Source organism: Taudactylus pleione, unplaced genomic scaffold (genome assembly GCF_031769625.1).
Source record: "Taudactylus pleione unplaced genomic scaffold, aTauple2 ptg000479l, whole genome shotgun sequence".
NCBI lineage: Eukaryota > Metazoa > Chordata > Amphibia > Anura > Myobatrachidae > Taudactylus > Taudactylus pleione.
This window is the reverse complement of record NW_028284881.1, coordinates 4756395-4781237: the sequence shown is the minus strand read 5'-3', so window position 1 is coordinate 4781237 and position 24843 is coordinate 4756395. Positions and strand designations below refer to the sequence as shown.

General features: G+C 44.5%; 1 protein-coding gene across 2 annotated transcripts in view; it reads left to right on the top strand.

Moving 5' to 3' along the window:
• Positions 1 to 24843, top strand: part of P2RX7 (purinergic receptor P2X 7) — a 129143-nt gene that overhangs the window by 42967 nt on the left and 61333 nt on the right. For both annotated transcript variants that reach the window (XM_088449190.1, XM_088449189.1), the window contains exons 3-5: positions 6651 to 6722; positions 8494 to 8566; positions 9769 to 9862. In XM_088449190.1, the coding sequence (XP_088305316.1) occupies positions 6651 to 6722; positions 8494 to 8566; positions 9769 to 9862 (239 nt within the window). The remainder of the gene's footprint in view (positions 1 to 6650; positions 6723 to 8493; positions 8567 to 9768; positions 9863 to 24843) is intronic.

Here is a 24843-nt window from a genome sequence, read left to right as displayed (position 1 = left end):
CGCTCTGAGCAGAGCGCACGCTCTGCATGAGGGCCGGGCTCCATTTTCATGGAGCGTCCTCCTGGACGCTTGTATAGCTGTGGGTCACCACCCACAGGCTATACGAGCGTGCATTTTGATGGCCGCGATGGTCGTGACCATCGCGACCATCGAAATTGCGAGCCGGAGCCTGCGGTTGAGGTTTTCAACCGCAAGCTCCGGAGTGATTTTGGCTCTATCAGAGCCAAAATCACTCCCACTGACATCACTAGTGATGTCAGTGGGCCGGCTTCTGACGGGAGGCGTTCCCGTGGGAACGCCCCCGTCAGGGAGGCACGCCCACCAAAGGGGGCGTGCTGTCAATCAACATTGACAGCACGCCCCCTTTGATCGGACACAACGAGCGAAGGAAAGTCCTTCGCTCATCGTGTCTGGCGCATGCGCACGACGGAGCTCCCTCCGTCGTGCGCATGCTCAGTGCAGACCATCGACCCACTTGCGAGCGGACAGCCGCTCGCGAGTGGGTCTGAATCAGGCCCAAAGGCTTGGAATCTGAGGGAACCTGAAACAAAACTTAACTAGTGAACTAGGACTGACAACTGTTGATCAGGCAGCTTCCTGGTGTTCTGGAGGCGGATTTATACCCAGGGGTAGCAGATTACTGGAGCACAGCGTCAGCTGACTGAGATCATGCTACCATTGGTTAGGAGGACTGTCACACAGTGGCAAACGCAGGATTTCTAGATGGGGGTTTCCAAATGCTTGATTTTAGAGCGAGTGTGGCCATTTCATGCAGAGGGCAGATTTAGTACTTGACCAGCTTTAAAATGCGTCATACAAAGTGTATTGTGTATAATAATTCCAGCATATACAGGACCAGGGATCACAGTAAGCCATTAAATGCGGCAGAAGACCATCCTGCCTGAGCTGAATGTTTTTATTTTTGATGTGGGCACCATTCCAGACTATTGGAGCAAGTTCGGGAGCCTAAAGGAGCAGCAGAATAACCTAGCACTGCACTGGACATACTGTATATGCACATATTGGGCTCTATAGCAGTGCATCCCTGACTGCATGATTTCCAGATCTCCTAGTTGGTGCACAGGTTATTTGTTACTGGCTGATACATGTTAAAAGATCCACAGGTGGTGCTAATGATTTTATTTGTGAAGCTGAGAAAAACATGCAGCGCTAGTAAAATTCTATTATATTACTATTTCTACTGTGGTCATGGTGTGCGCTGGGGAGGGGGGTTTCCAGGCAACCAGAAACCCCCCCCCTGCGTTTGCTTATGTCACATGAGAGGAACTGTCATGGCAGCGCCCATGATGGGAACTCCGATCCCCAAAACACACAGCCGACCATGGAAGTCCGCAAAAGCACCTAAGGTAGAATACTCAGCATCACACCCCTCACTGCATAAGGCGTCTGTCCACAAGGAAGTCAGGGGAAGCCGGCACGGAGGTAAGAGATAGCCGATCATAGGCTGAACCCTGACACTCATGTCACAGATATACAAGTACCACATAAATACGAATAAACCATTAACTAATATTGGTAAACAAACCAAATGGAGAGGTATACATATAATAAAAACATTATTCATATAAAGACAATACCATCACCTTATCCCTTGTTAATACGGATAACCACTAAAATATACACACAGGTAAGAAGAGGATACAAAGAACCAGTATAATATAGGTAAGTACGGAAATAAGCTCTTATTAACATAAGTTGTTAGTCTATCAGGCTGAGTTACCAAAGAAAAGAAACATACCCTAAAGGTAACAATCAAATACATCCTATCTAGGAGAACAAATACAGACTCCACACCCATGCCAATACCACAGCGCATAATCAATCACGTGATCATCTACAGTGAAAAATATTAGAAATACACAGAATCATTAGAGAAAACAATGTATGTAGTGTAAGGACGAACAGGTACCACTAAGTTTATTGTGTAAGTTATTACCTGTCCCTGTGGACTTATATAAGCAGGCAAAACTGATAGGACGAATGGCGCTGCACCGGTCGGCCATTCGGGCTGCCATCACTTCAGGCGACAGTGACCAACCAGTGGCACGCCATTTTGCAACTAGTGGGCATACTCTTTTGTCCTTACACCACATGATCATTGATCATATACCAAAATCTCCCCATGGAGGTGAAAGATCTTGCAGGTTATTACAATGCGAATCATGGTGGGATTTTAGATTGGAGTCATTATCACCACGTGGCCTCAATTAAAATCTGGGCTTGTGTTGTTTTCTCTAATGATTCTGTATATTTCTAATATTTTTCACTCTAGATGATCACATGATTTATTGGGGTAGATGTATTATAGCGGCACTTTTAACGTGCCGCTATAACGCTTCCTGCTTCGCCTCTTTACCGAGGCGAAGCAGGAAGCACTACCGATGAGATGTATAAACATCTCATCGGCCGGAGAGGGGGAGCGTTAACTCCCCCCTCCGGCGCTACCCGTTAGAGACAGCAGCTGTGTCTCTGTCCCGGCTGGCTCCACTGAGCATGCGCGGTATCTCGCAAGTATCGCGGCTCCAGGGCTCCAGGAGCCCTGGAGCCGGCAGCGTCCGCAGCAGGGACAGCGCTGTCCCTGCTGTGGGGATAGGCTAGCGCCAGGCTGTAGCTATCGATAATGACAGCTACAGCCGGTGAACGGTCAGACGATCTGACCGTTCATACATAGCCCAGGCTATCGGCACTGATATCTTGTAGATAGCAGCGCCGGTAATGACAGTCTATATTTGTTTCTGTTTATGTAGATTTTCAGCAACATTTATGGTCTGCTAAATAATTTCTAGATAGGATGTATTTGATTGTTACCTTTAGGGTATGTTTCTTTTTTTTGGTAACTCAGCCTGATAGACTAACAACTTATGTTAATAAGAGCTTACAGTATGTCCGTACTTATTTATATTACACTGGTTCTTTGTATCATCTTTTGATTATGTGATATTATCCTCTACTTACCTGTGTCATACCTCCCAACATGACCCTCTCCAGGAGGGACACAATGCTCTGGTCCTGGACTTCCCTGGTAAGAGGTAGGGCTGCAGCACAGTTCAAAATTCAAATAGGGAAGCTGCACCAACTGTCATTTCACACGCTGCCAAACATCACTGGCTGGAACTCATTGGCAGTTGGTGTGACTCCCCTATTTGAATTTTGGACTGTACTGCAGCCCCACCTCTGGAGCCTCCACCAATCATAAATTACCAGGGAAGTCCAGGACCAGAGCATTGTGTCTCTCCTGGAGAGGGTCATATTGGGAGGTATGCTGTGAGTATATTTTAGGGTTATCCGTATTAACAAGGGATAAGGTGATGGTATTGTCTTTATATGAATAATGTTTTTATGGGATGTAGTCAGGAAGCCAACGGTCTAAATCCCGACCGCCGGCTTCCCGACTTTCTGATCCCGGCAAGGTACTAATGACAGGCGTCGATATGCCGACGTCTGTCATTAGACTTACGCCGGGAACCCGACAGCCGCGGGGGGGAAGGGTTAGGTTAGGGGCTCCCGGGGGGGACTTAGGGTTAGGCACCCCCCCAGGAGGTTAGGGTTAGGCTAGTGGAAGGGGGGGTTAGGGTTAGGCATCCCCGGGGGGATGTTAGGGTTAGGCACCCCCCCGGGTCGGCGGTAATACCTGCTACACCTGGTTTTATTATATGTATACCTCTCCATTTGGTTTGTTTACCAATATTAGTTAATGGTTTATTCATATATATGTGGTACTTGTATATCTGTGACATGAGATCTCGTTTCTGTATAGGTCTGGAACTGTACTATGGAATTCTATTTAAAGCCTCTATGAAATCCTGCCTATAACCTCTAAACCTTAGATGACGCTAATTAGCGATATGAATAGTCGCACACAGCAATAAACACTCTCAGACTTTGGTTGTGGTTCCGAAGCACAAAAAGTTACTATTCAGCATAAAAGAAAAAGGTACTTAAACGCACATGATCTAGACAATACTTGCAAAGGTTACATTCAATATAGGTACAGTCGATACATACGCAGGTGCTCTGGATCCAGATCCCGGCATGAAAGGGTTAGGTTAGGGTCTCCCGGGGGGGACTTAGGGTTAGGCACCCCACCCGGGAGGTTAGGGTTAGGCTAGGGGAAGGGAGGGATAGGGTTAAGCATCCCCGGGCGGAGGTTAGGGTTAGGCACCCCCCCGGGCCTGCGGTAATGCCTCTAAACCTTAGATGATGCTAATTAGCAATATGAATAGTCGCACACAGCAATAAACACTTTCAGACTTTGGTTGTGGTTTCGAAGCACAAAAAGTTATTATTCTGCATAAAAGAAAAAGGTACTTAAACGCACATGATCTAGACAATACGTGCAAAGGTTACATTCAATATAGGTACAGTCGATACATACGCGGCTTCGACAGTACGCTGCACGGGTAACGGTGATGTGCATTGAGGGTGACTCCCTGACGCGTCTACTGTATGCGCCAGTGTGAGGGACAGGGGGCATGGCATCATCATAGCGCGACCCAGCCCTGGACGCCGGACAGTGTGGACTTCACGTGGTGATCTGTGAGTATAAATGATTGTCATTTGTATGTATACCTTTTTGATCTTGATGAAGGGACAATACAGAGCTTCGAAACATCGGTGATTCATTCACATTCTTGTGTTGTATCTAAGTTGGAATAGAGTGCCGTCTAATTGGATTATATATATATATAATCATATATAATCCTTTTGTGGCTGATCATATACATAAATATATATATATATATATATATATATATATATACACACAGTCAGGTGCATAAATATTGGGACATTGACAGAATTTTCATATTTTGGCCTCTATTCACCACCACAATGGCTTTGAAATGAAACAAGATGTGCTTTAACGGCAGACTTTCAGATTTAATTTGAGAGTAATTACATCCAAATCAGGTGAACGGTGTAGGAATTACAACGGTTTCTATATGTGCCTCACATTTTTTAAGGGGCCAAAAGTAATGGGACTATCAACTAAAAAGCTATTTCATGGACAGGTGTGGCCTATTCCCTCATTATTTCATTATCAATTAAGCAGCTAAAAGGTCTGGAGTTGATTCTAGGTGTGACATTTGCATTTGGAATCAGTTGCTGTCGACTCTCAATATGAGATCCAAAGAGCTGTCACTATCAGTGAAGCAAGCCATCATTAGGCTGAAAAATCAAAACAAACCCATCAGTGAGATAGCAAAAACATTAGGTGTGGCTAAATCAATTGTTTGGAACATTCTTAAAAAGAAAGAATGCACCGGAGAGCTCAGCAACACCAAAAGACCCGGAAGACCACGGAAAACAACTGTGGTGGATGACAGAAGAATTATTTCCCTGGTGAAGAAAAACCCCTTTCACAACAGTTAGCCCAATCAAGAACACTCTCCAGGAGGTAGGTGTATATGTGTCAAAGTCAACAATCAAGAGAAGACTTCACAAGAGTGAATATAGAGGGTTCACCACAAGATGTAAACCATTGGTGAGCCTCAAAAACAGGAAGACCAGATTAGAGTTTGCCAAACAACATCTAAAAAAGCCATTATAGTTCTGGAACAACATCCTATGGACAGATGAGACAAAGATCAACTTGTACCAGAGTGACGGGAAGAGAAGAGTATGGAGAAGGAAAGGAACGGCTCATGATCCAAAACATACCACCTCATCAGTGAAGCATGGTGTTGGTAGTGTCATGGCGTGGGCATGTATGGCTGCCAATGGAACTGGTTTCCTTGTATTTATTGATGATGTGACTGCTGACAAAAGCAGCAGAATGAATTCTGAAGTGTTTCGGGCAATATTATATGCTCATATTCAGTCAAATGCTTCAGAACTCATTGGACGGCGCTTCACAGTGCAGATGGACAATGACCTGAAGCATACTGCAAAAGCAACCAAGAGTTTTTTAAGGCTAAAAAGTGGAATGTTATGCAATGGCCAAGTCAATCCCCTGACCTGAATCCGATTGAGCATGCATTTCACTTGATGAAGACAAAACTGAAGGGAAAATACCCCAAGAACAAGCAGGAACTGAAGACATTTGCAGTAGAGGCCTGGCAGAGCATCACCAGGGATGAAACCCAGCGTCTGGTGATGTCTATGCATTCCAGACTTCAGGCTGTAATTGCCTGCAAAGGATTTGCAACAAAGCATTAAAAAGTGAAAGCTAGATTTAGGATTGTTTAGTTTGTCCCATTACTTTTGGCCCCTTAAAAAGTGGGAGGCACATATAGAAACCGTTGTAATTCCTACACCGTTCACCTGATTTGGATGTAATTACCCTCAAATTAAATCTGAAAGTCTGCAGTTTAAGCACATCTTGTTTGTTTCATTTCAAAGCCATTGTGGTGGTGAATAGAGGCCAAAATATGAAAATTCAGTCAGTGTCCCAATATTTATGCACCTGACTGTATATATCATATACAGTATATAATGTGTATAGGGGGGCACCATCCATAATTTTGCCTAAGGCACCAAACTGGCTAGGGCCGGCTCTGATGTGAGGGTGCAGTTGCAGTCAATTCAGCCCCTAAATATTTTCTGTAAACAGTAACAATTGTAAAAAACTAGTTCAATAAGAAGTGTTTGCTGTTACTTTATTAATATAGCATTATTTTCTCTTTACACAGAGTGGGTCCTCTTTTTTTGTATTAACTAATATAATAAAAACAGAAAACCAAGCGCAAGGCATTTGTCCAGAGGTAAGACCATTTTAATTAACGCTTTTACAGAATATATTTTGTGTGAATAGGAAATCAGTGACTTTGTAATTACCTTTTATACAATACCTGAAGTGATTTCAAATATTTATGGTTTTAGGTTAAGCATTAGTTCAAGAAATATTTGATAGATTCCAGATCAAAAGGATGCTCATATATTTGCTTCCCTGCTGCTCAGCCAGGGAACTTCTAGTCAAGAGGTTCCCAAACTCGGTCCTCAAGGCACCCTAACGGTCCAGGTTTTAAGGATATCCATGGTTGAGCACAGATAGTTATATCAAATGACTGAGGTACTAATTAAGTCACCTGTGCCCAAGCATGAGTATCCTTAATACCTGGACCGTTAGGGTGCCTTGAGGATCGAGTTTGGGAACCGTTGTTCTAGTCCAGGGATTCCCAACCACGGTCCTCAAGGCACACTAACAGTCCAGGTTTTATGGATAGCCATACTTGAGCACAGGTGTATTCATTAATACCTCAGTTATTTTGATTTAACAATCTGTGCTCAGCCATGGATATCACTAAAACGTGGACTGTTGGTGTGCCTTAAGGACCGTGTTTGGGAAACACCGTTCTAGTCCCTTTCCTTCAGCAAGAGGGCATTAATTTTACATAACTTTGGATGTGATAGAGGTCGAGTCTCTGCTAGTGGACACCTTTCATCTCCTAAGTGCACTTTGGACCTTAACATACCTTCCACCATTTTAGTCTGTGGCGATTCGGGACAAAGTGCACACACTAAAGACATGAGCATGCAAAAAGGGCATGGTTGTGTCACACCCATGTGACTCGCCACATTGGGCAAGATGCCATGCCTCAGGCTTAGATGGATTGGAGTGTTGCCTAATATCTCCCTATGATTCATTTGGCAATGTTGAACAATTGAGTTCTTGGAGGAGTTGTGCTTACATTTGCATGAAGGAGCTTGTGGCCCAGAATCAGAGCTGCACGCAATGCTGGTGTGCGCAAAAATTTTAGAAAACCCCTACGGCGCATGTGTTGCGCAGAGTGTATATACAAAGGTGTTATTGCAATTAGGTCGGTATCAGAAATGTGGCAGGCGTGTCAATGCAAGCGGCTGCGTTTCCATACGCACAGCCGCAAACAAAAGATGCCATAGTCAGTCGCAGAAACTACACCTGCCATAGGGCTGATGCAAGTTTTGATGGTGTGATTGATGGTGGCGTTTAAGGACGCACCAGTCGGTATTACAGCGTGTACGGAGGCTCATAGTTGTTTCTCAGTCCTTTTACAATCGGCCGAACGTGGGTACACAAGGGAAGGAGTTTACAGCACGATTTGCATAAACTTGCAGATGGCGACCGCTAATAGAACGTTTTTGGCTTTAGAAGAATTCGCTGTTTGTACAGGAATGTACAGTAAATTCACTTTTATGTAATGTGCAGCATAATTGCCTGATATGGGAGAGATTCAGTTAACCATGATAATTTACCACAGGCTAATTGACCCCCCAGGGCTATCCGATTAGCCCCAAAGCGCGCCCACCTGCAGCACTTGTCGGGGATATTTTTTTCGGGACCTCAGCACGCTCGGATTCTATGTGTTTTTGCCCCAAAACAAGTAGTTCTTCGGACCCAAAAAACGGGCCCTACTGGAATTGCCCAGATGTAAAAAATGCGAATAAGTCCTGTTTTTTGCGGTCGAAATATTATCGGGGCTCAATGAATGTCATTCAGTGTTCATTACGTCTAAAATTGTTTTTGCCCATCTAATTATATTTGCTTCTCTGTAGTTTCCAAGCCCAAAAACAATTTGCTCTCGTGAGGATATCTGTAAAAAAGGTTACGCTGATCCGCAAAGTAATGGTATGTTCGCTCTTTGTACGTTAAAAAATGAATTTCTGGAATAATTTCTTAGGAGAAAACTTAGCAGGAGGAGAAGCTTTACTGAGCTGTAATGGTGACAACTTGCACTAGGCTTGGTGATATCTTGTGAGTCTATTTGTGATTTCAGGAACTTTATTGCTTTTTGTATGACATCACATCATACAGATAAACTGTCACTTTTTTTCTGTTAAAAGGGAAATAAATTATTTTCACTTTTAAATGACACATTTATAACTTCCTAAATCTGTGTCCTGTTTAAGATTGTATTTGTCACTTTGGTTACATATCTCCCAAATGTTCAGAGGACTGTTATGCATCCGACAGTCGAGGACTTTTGTAATTTAGGAGATGTGTGCTGCAGACTGGTGCCACTTCAATGGCATGCATGCCAATATGAGGTGTGTGCAGCATTGTAGGTATTTGTGGGGAGGGGAAGGGGCCAGCTTCAGTAGTTCTGTGCATGCCAGCCAAGGAATGTGTCCAGATTTCCCTGTAGCCTTGCCATGCCCTCTCCTTGTACACACTGCCCCAATTAGTAATATCTAATTATTATTATTATTATTATCCTTTATTTATATGGCGCCACAAGGGTTCCGCAGCGCCTTACAAAGTACAGAAACAAATGAGCACACAAGACAACAGCTAATTATTGGGAGGCATGACGGCTGTGACAGTAGCTTGGAGCCAGGGAGTGCAGTTATGAATATCCACAGTTACCATGATTGTATATGTGTTGTAAAGACCCCCTTATTCTCCCTCACAATGATTTATGTGAAGACTTTCAAATATCATTTCAATCTGGTTGTTTGTTTATTAATTCAGGAGCTTTATTGTATGTTTTTGTTATTACATTACATCATGCAGAAATTTCTTAGGGTTTGCAGGGAGTTATTTTATATCTAAGGAATTATTGTTGACCAAATTATTTGACTGACGACATGCCCAATGCTGACATTATTTATGACCATGTCAACATTTCTGTTGAAATAACGCATTCTGACTGTCGACCTTCAGAACTTGTCGGCATTCTGACCACATACCATATACTGGTATAGTAGTATACCAATACCTTTTATGCCAGCTGTATAAACACAGGGAAATAAATAACATGGAAATATATTGGCATTAGGGTGTAGCTGCAAATATCATGATGTGTAACTTTCCAAATCTGTGTCCTGTAGGAATTCAAACTGGAAGATGTATACAATACAACTCTACATATAACACTTGTGAAATCAAAGCATGGTGTCCTGTTGAGTCCAAAAGCACTCCAGAGTAAGTCCTTCACTCAATATATCTGGTCTGATCTAAACCTCACAGATTACAGCTATTACCATGCTTAGGGTTTTATTTACTATGCGGCAATAATATTAAGCACAAAACCAAGACTATTTTGCATTGAATAGTATTGCCGTTTTAAATCCCGCAGGGAAAACTGACAACAATCAGTGGCTTTGAAAACCCTAAATAATGACTCATTTGCTACCAGAAAGGTTTGAGCACTAACTGGAATATATTCACAATAGTCCAGTTTGTGTACTGTACTTCTCACAATAGCATGTCTGTCCCTCTGAAATAATTAAATTCCTGCAACTTCTTTCCGTGACTTTCTAGATTGCCACAACCTAGGAGTAAATTTACTAGAGTGAGAGTTTTTAGAAGTGAGTTTTAGAAGAGATGTTGCTCATAGCAACCAATCAGATTCTAGCTATCTTCTAGAAGGTGCTACTTAAATGTTAAGTAGAATCTGGTTGCTATGGGCAACATCTCTTCTAAAACTCTCTTTTAAAAACTCACTTTAGTAAATTTACCCCTTAGTGAGAAGCTGAACAGTTCTTTCCTCTGACCTCTTTATCTTTACTACTTTATCTACTTTTCACCTTGTACATTTATTATCACTATTAAAGATACTGTTCCTGTAATACATAGGGGAATGTTTATAAACATTATTTTTACTAAAATAATGTGAAAAAATGATGCTTTACATCCTTTTCAATTGTTTTAGTATCACATAAATTTATTAAAGGGCAATTGGAGTAATTTTCATGAAAAACGACTCCAATTCCTTCAATTCACATATTATTTTTAGTAAGCAGATCGCATTTCCCATACTTGTAATGGGAGATGTGATCTCCCTGAAATTTACTAATAATCAATTGTAAAAAAAATAAGTGGGAAAGCCCTGTGATAATAACGCTATCTTCAGATTATTAGGGCTTTCTCCCTTTTCTCTAGTCCTGCTCCGCTCTGACAGGCAGAGCAGAGCCAGGAGCCAGCCCCAGTGATCAGCTTTGTGGTCTAAATTGACCAGAAGCTGGTAACTGTAAGAAAAAAAATAGTTTACAAACAAACAAACATTTACCTGCAGTGGGTCCGGTGATCGGTGACCTCCTCTGACTGGCGGATCAGCTGATGCTGCAAACAGCTGAGCTGCCGGCACTTTCCTACATCTCAGCTGATTGCAGCATCAGCTGATCTGCCGTTCAGAGGAGGTCACTGCTCAGCCCGGAAGTGCAGGTGAGTCTTCATCCTTTTTCTGGGTGAGGGTGGGTGTCAGAGGGGGGTAGCAGGCTCCGGTGGTGGTAGTGGGAGGGCAGCGGGTACAGTAGAGGAGGCAGGAGCCGGGGAGCTGGGGCAGGCATAGCGGGGACAGGAGAGGAAGCAGCCGGGCACCAGTTCCAGAGAGCCGGGGAAAGACAGGCAGCAGCAGGGGCGGTGCGTGCGCAGAGACAGTCTCACTGTATTTTCTGCGAATATACAGTGAGAACTGTGTGGAGGGGATTCGCAGCGACAGCTTTCTCGCAAGCTCTGTCCCTACTTGACGACAACTTTTATACATTCTAGTGATATTTCCTAAATTCGCAATGTGAATTTAGGCGAAAGTATCACACCACAATAGCATTTTAAATGAAGATTTTGTAAATAGGCCCCATAGTATAATTCAGGGCAGAACAATAGATAAAAAGTAATATATGTGTGTGTTTAGCAGGACATGAGGGATTCATCATCATTATTACTATTATGCAAACAAATACACTAAATTTCAGGATGTTTACTTTCAATTGCTTTATGTTTTACTGTATTTATTTACGTAACCCCATATAGTATTAGCAAGTTGCCGAGCTTATGAAATCATATATTGTCAGTGGCGTCACTAGTTGGGTATGCGGGCTGCATCGGGTGACACCACCTGAGGGGTTGACACCAAAATATCAGAGCTCTGCTATTTTGATGCCACTTCCTCGGATGGTGTCACCAAGCAGCAAGAATAGTGGTGATAGATGACGCGTGTATGTGCGTTTCATCCACACTGTGCCCGGAAAGCCTGGGGGCTGCTCAACAGCTCCAAGAGCACTTGGCAAGCCCCGAGCATGACAAGAATGTGGGAGCGAGATGTGGTCAAGCCCCCAAAAAGTCATACAATAGGGGCATGGCTTTGCCTGCATGAGAGCACGCCCCCTTTCGCAAGTGTGCCTTCAGCGCTCGCAAGGAGTCCAGAGATGGAGGTAACAAGGTGAGTAGGCGCACTGGGTGAGTCCAACCCTAGTGACGCCACTGTATATCGTAAGGATATATAATTTTATATTATATATAATCCATTAAAAATTATTTTATGGTAGCAGAATTGTTTTGTGATAAAGGGACAATCATTTTATATAAAACTTCAACTTTCATCTAAACTTTACTGTAGCATCAAGTATTTCTCCTACCTTACCTACAAGTATAATTTCAATTCAGTATTACTTTTAAAATATTTTGCTCACCAGTACTAACACAAAAATAATTTTGTCACCTAATGATACCTTCAACTGGTGTTCCTCTTTAGTGCTGAAATGCTCACTGATAACAAAACAGAAAAAGGGGAAATTAAATCCTGTAATAATACATTTTTACTTGTATGTGTATGTGTTAAGCAGGGCCGGTTCTGCGCTGGTTACGCAGCCGAGTAGGGCGCCACATAGAGAAGGGCACCCTGACTCGGTCGCAGCCAGCGACATGCAGCTCAGGCGGATGGGGGCAGTAGGGATGGACATTTGCGATGGTTTCAAACCATCAATGTTTTTGATTTGATGTTAGTGTTATTACCATTCGATGGCGGCTTTCCGCCATCAAATGGTAATGACTTGATGGTGTTCCGATGGTACTTTTTTATTAAGGGGCAGGGACTGGATAAAGAAGAGCTGGCTGCAAGGAATCACCTTGCTGCGGTAGTCTGACCAGGACCTATGTGCCTGAATGGAGTCACCCAGGAGCCGAATGTGTGGACAGTACCGGAACTCTGGAGCAGTAGATACACAGTAACTGCTCCTGGCCCTGCCCCCAGTCCTGTCCCCGTCCAGCCGCGCTGCAGGGGTAGTGTGCATGCACAAACAGGTTTTTTTGGGCATGCACAAATCCTATGAATAGTTTTTCTATCTAATTCTTTTGATGCGATGGTTATTTACCATCGCGTCGAACGTTTCCATGGTGGAAGTGAGCCATCATTTGATGGTGGGCTTCCGATGTCCATAGGTGGCAGTCAGACTGTGTCACTGTGACACAGCTGCCTGTACCGCGCCATTGTTACTAACGGCGTGCCATGGCCGTGGCTTCGGCTCAGTGGCAGATCCAGGGGGTAAGCTATTGGAGAGATCGCCCCCCAGCACAGCGGCGGAAGTCAGTGAAATCACTCTATCTCCAGCCCTATCTGCGGTGAGAAATAGACCGCTTTCACATTTTACATAATTGCCGGAGCTGTAGCGGACAGGGGTGCTGTTCAATGCGAGGGAGATGGCATGGCCTCTGGGAATAAATATGGGAGACAGAAAAAAATTGGGCTTGAGCCAGCACTGGTGTTAAGAAACAACTGTGCATGTAGAAAGACTGCTTTGTGCGTGTGACATTTGGGCAGTAAAGGGTAACACCAGTGTCAGTGACACACATCATCAAGTCAAATATTTTATTATTTTAACTTTTTCTCGGTTGGTGTTTTGCATTTTTGTGCTTTAGACTTATTTTTGTGGTATCGCTGGTAAAAAATATTTGTAAAGTTTATATTGTTATAGTGGTATTGGTAACTCTCCACTTTCGTGATAAGCAGCAACCTCATGTACTGTATGCGCAGAATCATATATATATTTTGTTCAACTCAGTATTTTACCCCATCAATCACAAAGCCAGCTGAATAATATTGGGACCACGGATATTGACAGCTGCACAGTGACAAGTGTGAGCCAGCAGGAGATCCAAGGGGATGTAGTCAGGATCCTGACCATCAGAATGCCAACGGTCACAAATATGACAGCGGTATCCCGGCGATCACAATCCCGACAGATTCCAACGGTAAGTATCAGGGTTAGGTTTAGGCACTAGGGGGATGGTTAGGGTTAGGCTGCGGCAGCAGGGTCGGCTCGAGGCATGTACGACCAGTGCAGTCGAACAGGGGCACCATCCCATAGAGAGCGCACCCTTCCCAACATCCCGATTTCAGCGGGACAGCACTGGCCGAAGTGTCCCGCGGGTGGTCTGGTCGGGAGGTTGAGCACCCCCCACCGCCGCTGCTGTGTGCAGTGACGGACCCCGGAGTAGCTGAATGTATGCTGCGTGCATGCGCACGGTATCCATTCAGTGCCAGGAGAGGGCTGGGGGAAGTGCAGCTGGTGACAGATTGCTGGGCTCGCCCCCAGCCTGACGTTACATGGGAGGTGTGCCATGTGGGCACACACCCAAATAATGTCATTTAGGGGGCATGGCCTAAAGATATTAGGACACAACCCCATTTTCTTCTCCGCGCACGACTGGGGGACGATGACTACCCATGCTGCACTGGGCGCGGCTACCTCTGGAGCCGGCCCTGTGCGGGAGGGAAGGGTTAGGTTTCAGCTGCAGGACAGGATGGTCAGGGTTAGGCTACTGGAGGGGAGGGTGAGGGTTAGGCTGTGGGGCGGGAGGGTTAGGGTTAGGCTGCAGGAGTGGAGGGTTAGGGTTAGACTGCGGAAGGGGTGAGTTAGAGTAAGGGTTAAGGTTTGGGTTAAAATACTTTGCAAAATCCGTCTGGATTTTGACTCTGGAGATACCGCTGTCTGTATTCTGACCGTAGGGATCCCGTACACAAACTTATCCAAGACGGAGACTGAAACTTAGGGTTCGATTCAGACCTGCTCGTTAGATTCGTTCACACGCACCCAGCGTGTGCAAATCCCGCACACACCCAGCAAGGCAGGCGATTGCACGGCAAGGCATAAGCACTCCCACTATGATTTGGCGTGCAATCGCTTTGTGTATGCAGACGCCCACCAGCCTGTCGCAAGATGCCCACTTGCGCACGTCATCTCCAGGAAGTGTGTGCAACCATCGGTACCATCGAGTACCATCAGATGCATTCGCAGTGCTTGTGGTAGACTATACCCTTCCGCAAGCACTGCGAGCACTTCAGTGTAAAATTCAACCAGGTGACGTGTACTATGACGCTGCCTCTTATTTATGCACGCCTCTGAAATGGTGTTAAGATGCTCGGGCACGCCTGCGTTCGCACATCCACTCCTCCGTTTCTAGCGGCCAGCCCCTGTCACCACCGACAAACGGCTTATCCTGTCACTCATTCAGCCGGGCTGTCTACGCTTCACGAACGCTCAGACTGGTTCGCGCACTGCGATGCGTATGCATGTGCAGAATGCAAACATCGGCTGCCTGCGTGCGAACGCTTCCTAGCAAGCGGGCCTGAATCAGGTCCTTAGTTATGTTGAGTGATGTTCCAGAGTACTGAGAGATGCTCTGGAATCAGAGTCAATTAAACTGCTTAGAGCAGCGGTGATTGATTGGAGGCATAGCCACATACGTCAATTGCTTGACCAGTCAAGTAACTGGTATTGCCATGGATGTCTCCAGTGAGAGGCGTCCCTAGAGGAGTATGTGGAACAGAGGGCCTGATTCGGACCCGGTCGTGCGCATGCGCGAGACCCGGCTAGCGACAGACACTCCGTCGCTCCGGGTCTCGCTCCAAAGGGGGCGAGCTGTCGATGTTGAGTGACAGCTTGCCCCCTTTGGTGGGCAGGCCGGGGGGGTGGCTGCCCAAATGGATGCGTTCCCATGAGAACGCCTACCGTTCGGGGACGGCCCCACTGACATCACAAGTGATGTCAGTGGAGAGCTTCCGCCTCTGTTAGAGCCTAAAGCTCTCTGGGGCTTGCGATGGGCGAGACCCTACCACAAGGGTCTCGTCGCAAGCCCGATGGTCACGATGGTCTTGACCATCGCGACCATCATCCTGGCCGCCCGCAATAGCTGTGGGTGGTCACCCACAGCTATGCGAGTGGCCAAGAGGCCGCTCCAAAAAAAAAAGCCCGGCCCTGATTCAGAGCAAGCGGCTCTGAATCAGGCCCAGACTTTCTACTTGAGACAATCAGCTGAGATAGAGGACCTGATTCAGAGCCGCTCGCTCTGACAGAGCGCTCGCTCCGAATCAGGGCCGGGCTTTTTTTTTTTTGGAGTGGCCTCTTGGGCGCTCGCATAGCTGTGGGTGACCACCCACAGCTATTGCGAGCGGCCAGGATGATGGTCACGATGGTCAAGACCATCGCGACCATCGGGCTTGCAACTAGACCCTTGTGGTAGGGTCTCGCCCATCGCAAGCCCCAGAGAGCTTTCGGCTCTAATAGAGCCGGAAGCTCTCCACTGACATCACTTGTGATGTCAGTGGGGCCGCCCCCCAAACGGCAGGCGTTCTCATGGGAACGCCTCCGTTTGGGCAGCCACCCCCCGGCCCGCCTACCAAACGGGGCGAGCTGTCACTCAACATCGACAGCTCGTCCCCTTTGGTGCGAGACCCGGAGTGACGGAGTGCCCGACGCTAGCCGTGTCTCGCGCATGCGCACGACGGAGCCGACTCCGTCGTGCGCATGCGCTGTGGGCCACCATCGACCCGGTTGCGAGCGCTCAGCGCTTGCGACCGGGTCTGAGTCAGGCCCAGAGTCCAGAACACAGAAGGAGGAGAGTTATACTAACATAGAAGGTGGAGTGCGTCTGAGAACGTAGCTGATTTAATTGACATGCACAGGAACACCCATCACTTCTCTGCCTTATTACTAATACCATCTGATCAGAGAGCAACAGCACCTTGTGCATACACACTGTGTAATGCATGCGCTGTAGTGGTTTTAAAAAAAAATTGCACCTGCGCAGTCGCAAAAAATTACTCAACTACATGAATATTGGCATTGCTAGGGAATTGCGTGCGGCTTTGTTCAGACGCTTAGGGCCAAATGTAATATGGTGAGAGTTTAAAAATGTGAGTATAAACGCACACTTTTTTTAAACTCAGCTAATGTAATAGAGTCCGAGAACATGCAAACTCGTATGTTTTCAGACTCAAGAAACTCTCACGATTTAAGCTCTCATCCAGATGTTTTCACATTTTGAAAATACAGCTTGACCAATGTAATAGTGTGAGAGGTTACTGCTACACTCTCACCCTGTTACATTTGGCCCTTTACGTGTGGAAGCGAGATTGGCATTTGCTTTATTTCCCTTTTTTATAAAAAGATTGATTTACTTATTTTTGGGTTTTAGCTATTTATTCAGAAAGAAACTATAACCCTACTAAGTTTTTCAAAGAGTGCTGGTTCCAAGCTTTGTCTGTGTTTGCATTTGCAAGAATAAATATATTTGTTTAGATAATTTATCTGTCTTATATCTGAAGGCCATGCTGATGATGCTACAGTTTATCCAAGAGATGTAAACCATGTACCAAAATATAAAGTGTATTTCAGCTGTCTGCAAAAATACTTATTCTGATGCTCTGTACAAGGGCTGCTTTTCTGTTATTATTATTATTATTATTATTATTATTATACAGTCACAAAATATGAAGGTTTTTATTTTATAGATGTTACCTGTACAAGGTTTTGCTGCCATATATAGCGAAGTTCGTTAAAAGGTCAACAGTTACACTGTCAACAGTCACATGCTCCTTTACCATCATGTTTAAACATGGTAAAATGCTTTGCAGTAAATCACATTACAACCGAGTCAACATTGTGCCGTTGACTACCAATCCATTAACATACACCTTGTGACAAAACATGCCCAGATATTTTTAAATGTAATTGTCTGATTCAGAGGTGGCCCCTGCTGCGCTTGTTGCTGGAGTCACCGCTGCAATAATATCTAGGCTTGCCTATTGCCTACCCTCCCGCTCCTGGCTCCCCGGAAAGGCAGTTGTCGACCCTCCCCCCCCCCACAGAGTAAACTATTTATTTTATTTATTTATTAAGTTTCTTATATAGCGTAGCATATTCCGTTGCACTTTACAATTGGAAACATTGATAGAACAAAACAGGGTAATAACTGACAGACATAGAGGTAAGAGGGCCCTGCTTGCAAGCTTACAATCTATAAACTAGAAACCCCCGCAGTGGGGGGGGGGGGGGCGGTGACGTGATTTGTCTTCGTTGCCCGGTCCCTGCATCACAATGCCGTTATTTTCGGCATTATGAAGAGGGGACAGGACCACGATGATGCGATCACGCCCCCCGCCCCTGGCCCTGCCCCTAATGCTTCATCATTGCCCGGCTACGCCCCCCGCTGTGTGCAGACATTCAGCCCCCTCCCAGAAGGAAGGAGCTGAATGTCGGCAAGTATGAATAATATGCAAATGCTAGAATTAGCCTTCCCCTGGTATAGTAGCCAGCGTCTGAATGAGCAAGCACTGAGGCATCCACTTTCAGAGTTTTTACATGCTGTAACACAGCCGGTGATTCTTAAGATGCCACCATTAGCGCACCATGAAACACTTGCGACCCCCGACACTCCCACAACCCGCCCATTATGATAACTGTTTTTGTGTTCGCTTCTAGCCACCTCCCAGGAACGCCCATCTCTTTGGCACCCCATATCTGATACTGTTTGTCCCGATCACAACAGCACCTTTGTGTGTACACTCTGTGTAACGGATGCGCCGTAGGGCTTTTCTGAATCTTTTGCGCATGCACAGTTACAGATAATCGCTCAACTACGTGAACATCGGCATTGTGTGCGAATTGCGTGCGCCTCTGAATCAGGCCCTTTATGTCATCCAAACCTATAGGGTCAGAGGCTCAAGAAATCAAGACATGAATAAATTGCATTTACAAACAGGAACAAGTGCAGATGAACCTAATTGTCTACCTGGCGCAGACATTGGAGCAAACAAATAATCAAAGTAACTGTATAATAACATATTTTGACCAAGCCATTAATTCATTACATTTCCTTTGTTTTATCTAAATTACTATTCTGTGGCGCTTTCTTTATGTCTTTGAAATGAGAGCTAGAAGGCAAAAAAAAGGTGTCCACTGAAAGTAGTTGCCATGGTCCGATTACGGGTTCTGTATATTATGTCAACAGTGAACATGTCGACATGGTCATCGTGACGACATTCACAGGGTGAGAATGTCAACAATATGTTTTTGCTGTAAACCTATCCTTAACACCTAACGCTAATCCTAATCCCTAACTGTAATACGAGCCACTGTCTGTAATCCTAACCACTAACTATAATCCTAACCCCTAACTGTAATCCTAAACCCTAACGTTAATCCTAACCCTTAACTGTAATTCTAGCCTCAATTATAAAACTAACCCCTAACTGTATAAACCTTGCCTCAACTGTAATACTAACCACTAATTGTAATACGAGCCACTGTCTGTAATCTTAACCACTAAAGGGTTTTATTCATTAGGCAACCTGAAAAACTGAACGTCTAGTGTTCAGTCCTTCAGGTCGCCAGGTGCGGTGCCCGCACTGAACGGAGTTCACTGAACGTCTTTCAGTGCAGGATCCCGACCTCCTATCTCGGAACATGGAGAACTTAACGATTGTCGTCAGGTTGACCAGCATATTCCATATATATATTTTCGGGGTCAGCAAGGACCCAGTGTGCACGCGTATCGCTGGTCTTTGCCAGCTATCCATTACACGACTTTGTGAACAATGCGACCAAAACCTCCTGGTTTTGGTCAAATCCTTCCAAAAGTCGTGTAATGGATAGGCCCCTTAACTATAATCCTAACCCCTAACTGTAATCCTAACCACTAACTGTAATCCTAAACCTTAACTGTAATCCTAACCCCTAACGCTAATCCTAACCCCGAACTGTGATCCTAACCACTAACTGTAATCCTAACCCCTAATGCTAATACCAACCCCTAACTGTAATCGTAACCGCTAACTGTAATCCTAACCCCTCACTATAATACTTACCACTAACAGTAATCCTAACCTTTAACACTAATCCTAACCCCTAACTGTAATCCTAACCACTAATTGTAATCCTAGCCTCAACTGTAATCCTAACCTCTAACACTATTCCTAACCCCTAACTATAAATCTAGCCTCAACTGTAATCCTAACCACTAATTGTAATCCTAACCCCTAACACTAATCCTAACCCCGAACTGTGATCCTAACCACTAACTGTAATCCTAACTCCTAATGCTAATCCTAACCCCTAACGCTAATCCTAACCCCTAACGCTAATCCTAACCCCTAACGCTAATACTAACCCCTAACTGTAATCCTAACCACTAATTGTAATCCTAGCCTCAACTGTAATCTTAACCTCTAACACTATTCCTAACCCCTAACTATAAACCTAGCCTCAACTGTAATCCTAACCACTAATTGTAATCCTAGCCTCAACTGTAATCTTAACCTCTAACACTATTCCTAACCCCTAACTATAAATCTAGCCTCAACTGTAATCCTAACCACTAATTGTAATCCTAACCCCTAACACTAATCCTAACCCCAAACTGTGATCCTAACCACTAACTGTAATCCTAACTCCTAATGCTAATCCTAACCCCTAACGCTAATCCTAACCACTAACTGTAATCCTAACCCCTAACGCTAATACTAACCCCTAACTGTAATCCTAACCACTAATTGTAATCCTAGCCTCAACTGTAATCTTAACCTCTAACACTATTCCTAACCCCTAACTATAAACCTAGCCTCAACTGGAATGTCGAAGCTGGATTAGTGGCTGAGACGGAATCAGCGTAAAAATTAGCGTGCGCGACGCCATCTTGCGAATGGCAGCTAGACTCCATCTTAAAAATAAGAATCTGCAAGACGCCATTTTGCGACCAGCGCCATTTTAAGTTACAACTCACGAGCTAAGTACAGATGGCAATGTTTTTGATAATCTACCAAAACAACTAGAAAAACAGCCTCCTGAGAAAAGTAAATAGAATAGAAAATACACCAGAATACTGTGAGTGTTTTACAAACAAATTGGGAATCCCTGTATATAGACAAGTATAGTTGTGGCAATTGTAATATAACCCAGACATTGATCTACACAATTGAATTTGTCTGAATCCTAAACAGGTTTTAGTCCCACTCCCAGACAGAATGGCCCCAGCTTCACAGCTGGGGGTAACACATTTGCATTGCAGTTTGAAACTGTAAGTAAAGATTGAGATGTGTGTGTATATGTATATATATATATATATATATATATATATATATATGTTAAGTCCATCATAGATAGAATCTCATGCATAAACACCGCACATTACGCACAGTTGCGCTGCTAACATGATGCTCAGTAGCGAATGCACAATAACTTGCATGCGAACGCTGTTTATTAGCTGCATGTGTGCACATCTGCCCCAAATCAGATAAACCTAACTAGCGGATTTTCCCATATCCCTAATACTTACATAATGCACACTTACACAAAAGGTTCCATAGCTATAAAGTAAAAGATCCAAGTTTTATTCATTTATTACAAATGCTGTGAAATAAAGACTATTTTGGTATCTAAGGTTTAATACTTGATAAGTAAGCCATGTTTGAAATTATACTGATCCGCACTTTATCCACAGCTTTCCGGTACCATCGGTGTGAAGATCGGAACATGCGTTCGCAACTTATGGACCGTAAAGACATAAAGAACCAAAATGTATTTTTGTGAAACCAACAGCCTAGATTTGCATGCAGGGGAAATAGAGGAGGCAACAAGCTGTTAGAGGCTGTTCTGTGTCCATTTGAACCAACCTGTTAAATGCCCTGTAACAAATGCACCCGCACTGGGAACCAATGGGATCAGCAACAAACTCCTCTATTGTGTTGTCTATTTCTGGGGGGGTATAAATATGTGTGCTCTGACCCTGGGTTTTTAGTCTTCTTGCTGAATACTGATTGACGGAGGTTTCTTGCTGATGCCGGGATCTGGTCCAGAGCGCATACGTATGTATTACTGTACTTGTCTGTATAATTTCTTTGCGCTAAATTGTACTTAGATCATAGCGTGTAACTGACTGTACTTTTACTTGAATAATACTTTGTGCTTTGGAAACACAGGTTCAAGGTCTAGAATCTTTATTTAATGTATGACTGCGTACGCAAATTGCGTCAACCTTAGAGGTTTATAGGCAGGATATTAGAAGGTATAGGCAGGAGTGTATAGAGGTTCAAATCCAGAATCCTTAGTTGGGGGCTCATAGTGAAGTCATGTACTTAATCACACGATATATACACGGATATCTATATCTCAGCAAAGGGTGGATAGTGGCCACAAGCAGTCTTACCTGCAACCATTCGATGCTGAGAGATCGCTACCCGTTATCGTGTGACCAAGAGACGCTGACTAGAATCCAGGGACAAGAGAGGAAGAAGTTTGATTTCCTTTGTTGATAGTATTTTACGTTAAAAGGGGGCGCCGCAGTTTTGCGCGCACGGTAAAGACGCACTTTTGCGTATGCAGCTAAGGGTAAGTCATACGGTTGTGTAGTAGTCGCATTATTGTGTATGTGACTGGTCGCACAATAGCGTATACGTATTTCCGGTTGTGCTGCCACGTGTTTAAACAAAGCCGTTGAGGTTTACATTTTTCAGTTGTTGCCAATAACTGAGTTAACGTGTATTTTTCTGCGCAGGAAAAAAGTGTGTAACTGTGAGTGTTTGTTTAGGGTGTAACACGGGACCTAAATGTTAAGGGTATCGTAGGACCCTTAAGTGCTAGGCGCAGGAAGGTGGCCTAGTGACTCGGTAGCAGCATACCGTTTACTTTTACACAGAGTAGGTGTATGGTTTGTTATTTTTGTTAGGGTTCGGCCCCCAGCGTGATTATAGTGTTCAGTAATCAATGTGTGTGATCTGATAGGCTTATTTGAACATTATAATTGAACCGCATAATCTTGGCTAGATTTTGATTGTGGGCTGGTGAGAGGGTGGACGAAATCAACTTGAACAAAAAGGGTACTTAGCTGCCACCTAGCAGTTGAAACATAGTCAAAAAGGGATTTTATTGTATGGGAGCATCTTCCTTCCATAGGTGAGTGAAGGCATCTAGAGGTCCTTCATAGGGTTTGGTGGATACACCCTTTTTCAAAGACGTCCGCAGGTAAGTGAAAGTATCTTGACTGTCTTTCACCAGTTTAAATCTTTATTGAAAAACGTAGGAGTTGTCTCAAGATGGGAGCCACCCAAACAATAGAGATGTTAGACAATGATGTGCTGCTAATGGAAGCACCGCTTGGATCGGCCCGTCGTATCATGCATACAAAGTACTTTACTTATGCAATAAGGTATTGTGATGTATGGTTTAAGATAACGATGACGAGTGCTAGACCGTTGCCTAGAATTGGTAGTTTTGATAAAGATGTATGTAAAGATGTATTGGATAATGTCCGGGACCACATCAGTCTGAAAAATATTATGAATGTTTAAAATTGTGGCAGCTTGAAGGGGATGCGTGGCTTAAAAATGTGCAAGCGACACAAACTAGCGGCGCGAACGCATTGCCAGAAAATACACCCGCAGCGCTGGATTGCAATGCGTGCGAGCTGCAAAATGGCGTGCACGTGCAGCAAGGTAGCATTGCGGAAGGTATTGCCAGCAGTTCACGCGCACCACCGCCACCTTATGTGGATGGGGGCGCAAGTACAGTTATCAAAAAAAAACATAAAAATGTAACAAGCAATTTGTACCCTCTCTTAAGCAACCATAAAGAAAATGTTGATGATGATGAGCCTATTGTAATGTCTGCCTTTTCCCATGCTGTACAAATGATAGATGCTGTACCATGACAATCACAAGTGGTGCCGCCATCTCCATCGGTAACAGCAAGGGAAGTGCTAACACCCTCTGCACCCGTAGAGGAAGTTGTTAATACCATATGTAGCAGCAACAGATTAAACCCCCAGCCAGGTAACAAGGTCAAAGGTAGCAGCGCTGCCGGTCTGCATCCCATTCCGACAATAACTGTTCCGAATGGAAATGCAGATGCGAACGGTGTAGTGCCCACGAGGGAAGTGGTAATGCATTGTCCTTGGACAAGGGCAGAACTAAATTCCATCATAAATGATTTCCCCGATCCCAAAAAGGAACTAGCCAAATGTCAAAGATTTTTGAGGATTTTGGGTAGTTCTCATGAGCCAACTAATAAAGATTGGCGTGTGGTGTTAAGGGCTTGTCTACCACGCAATATCGACATGACAAAGTTTATCACGGATTGTGTATTGGATGGTGACGTTCCCTTAAAGTAAACCAAGGTAACATTTCCCGCATTGTAACTCAATTGGGTGTATATTTTCCAGTAGTAGTTAACTGGAACAAAATTTTCACCATAAAGCAAAAGGAGAGTGAATCTGCTGAAGATTATTGTGACCGGGCTCTGCAGGCTATCACCCAGTACACTGGGTTAGAGGATATTAAAGATAGCATTCACCACAGGGGAATGATTGTCACCATACTCATGGATGGCCTTAAAGAGAACTTAAAAACCTGGGTTCTGACCTCAGAGCCTGGCTGGAGGCGAGTCACAATAGATACCCTCATAGAATCTGCCATAGAACATGATAAAAACATCTCAAAGAAGAGAGAGACACAGAGTGAGAAACTAATGGCTGTCAGTATTCAAGCTCTGGAAGGAATGACGGTAACATCACAGCCAGCAGAAACACCTGAACCCACACCCACATTTGAACAGTTATACGCCCTCACTAATCCTACACCACAGCAAATACAGCCTTATCCCACTTATCCTACACAACCACAAGTCCCATACTACCCACAAGCTCCATACCTCTCACAATATCCTTTTCCTCAATATCATTACCCATACCCACCACCTTTCTCTGCTGCTCAACCCACACAACAATTCTTCCCACGGAAGTGTTTTAATTGCAACCAGCCAGGACACATAAGTAAGAGCTGCACGGCAAAGAGGGTAGGACCCCCAAACCAGGGAGTACCTGGATATCCCCATAAGGGATATGCACAGAGAGCA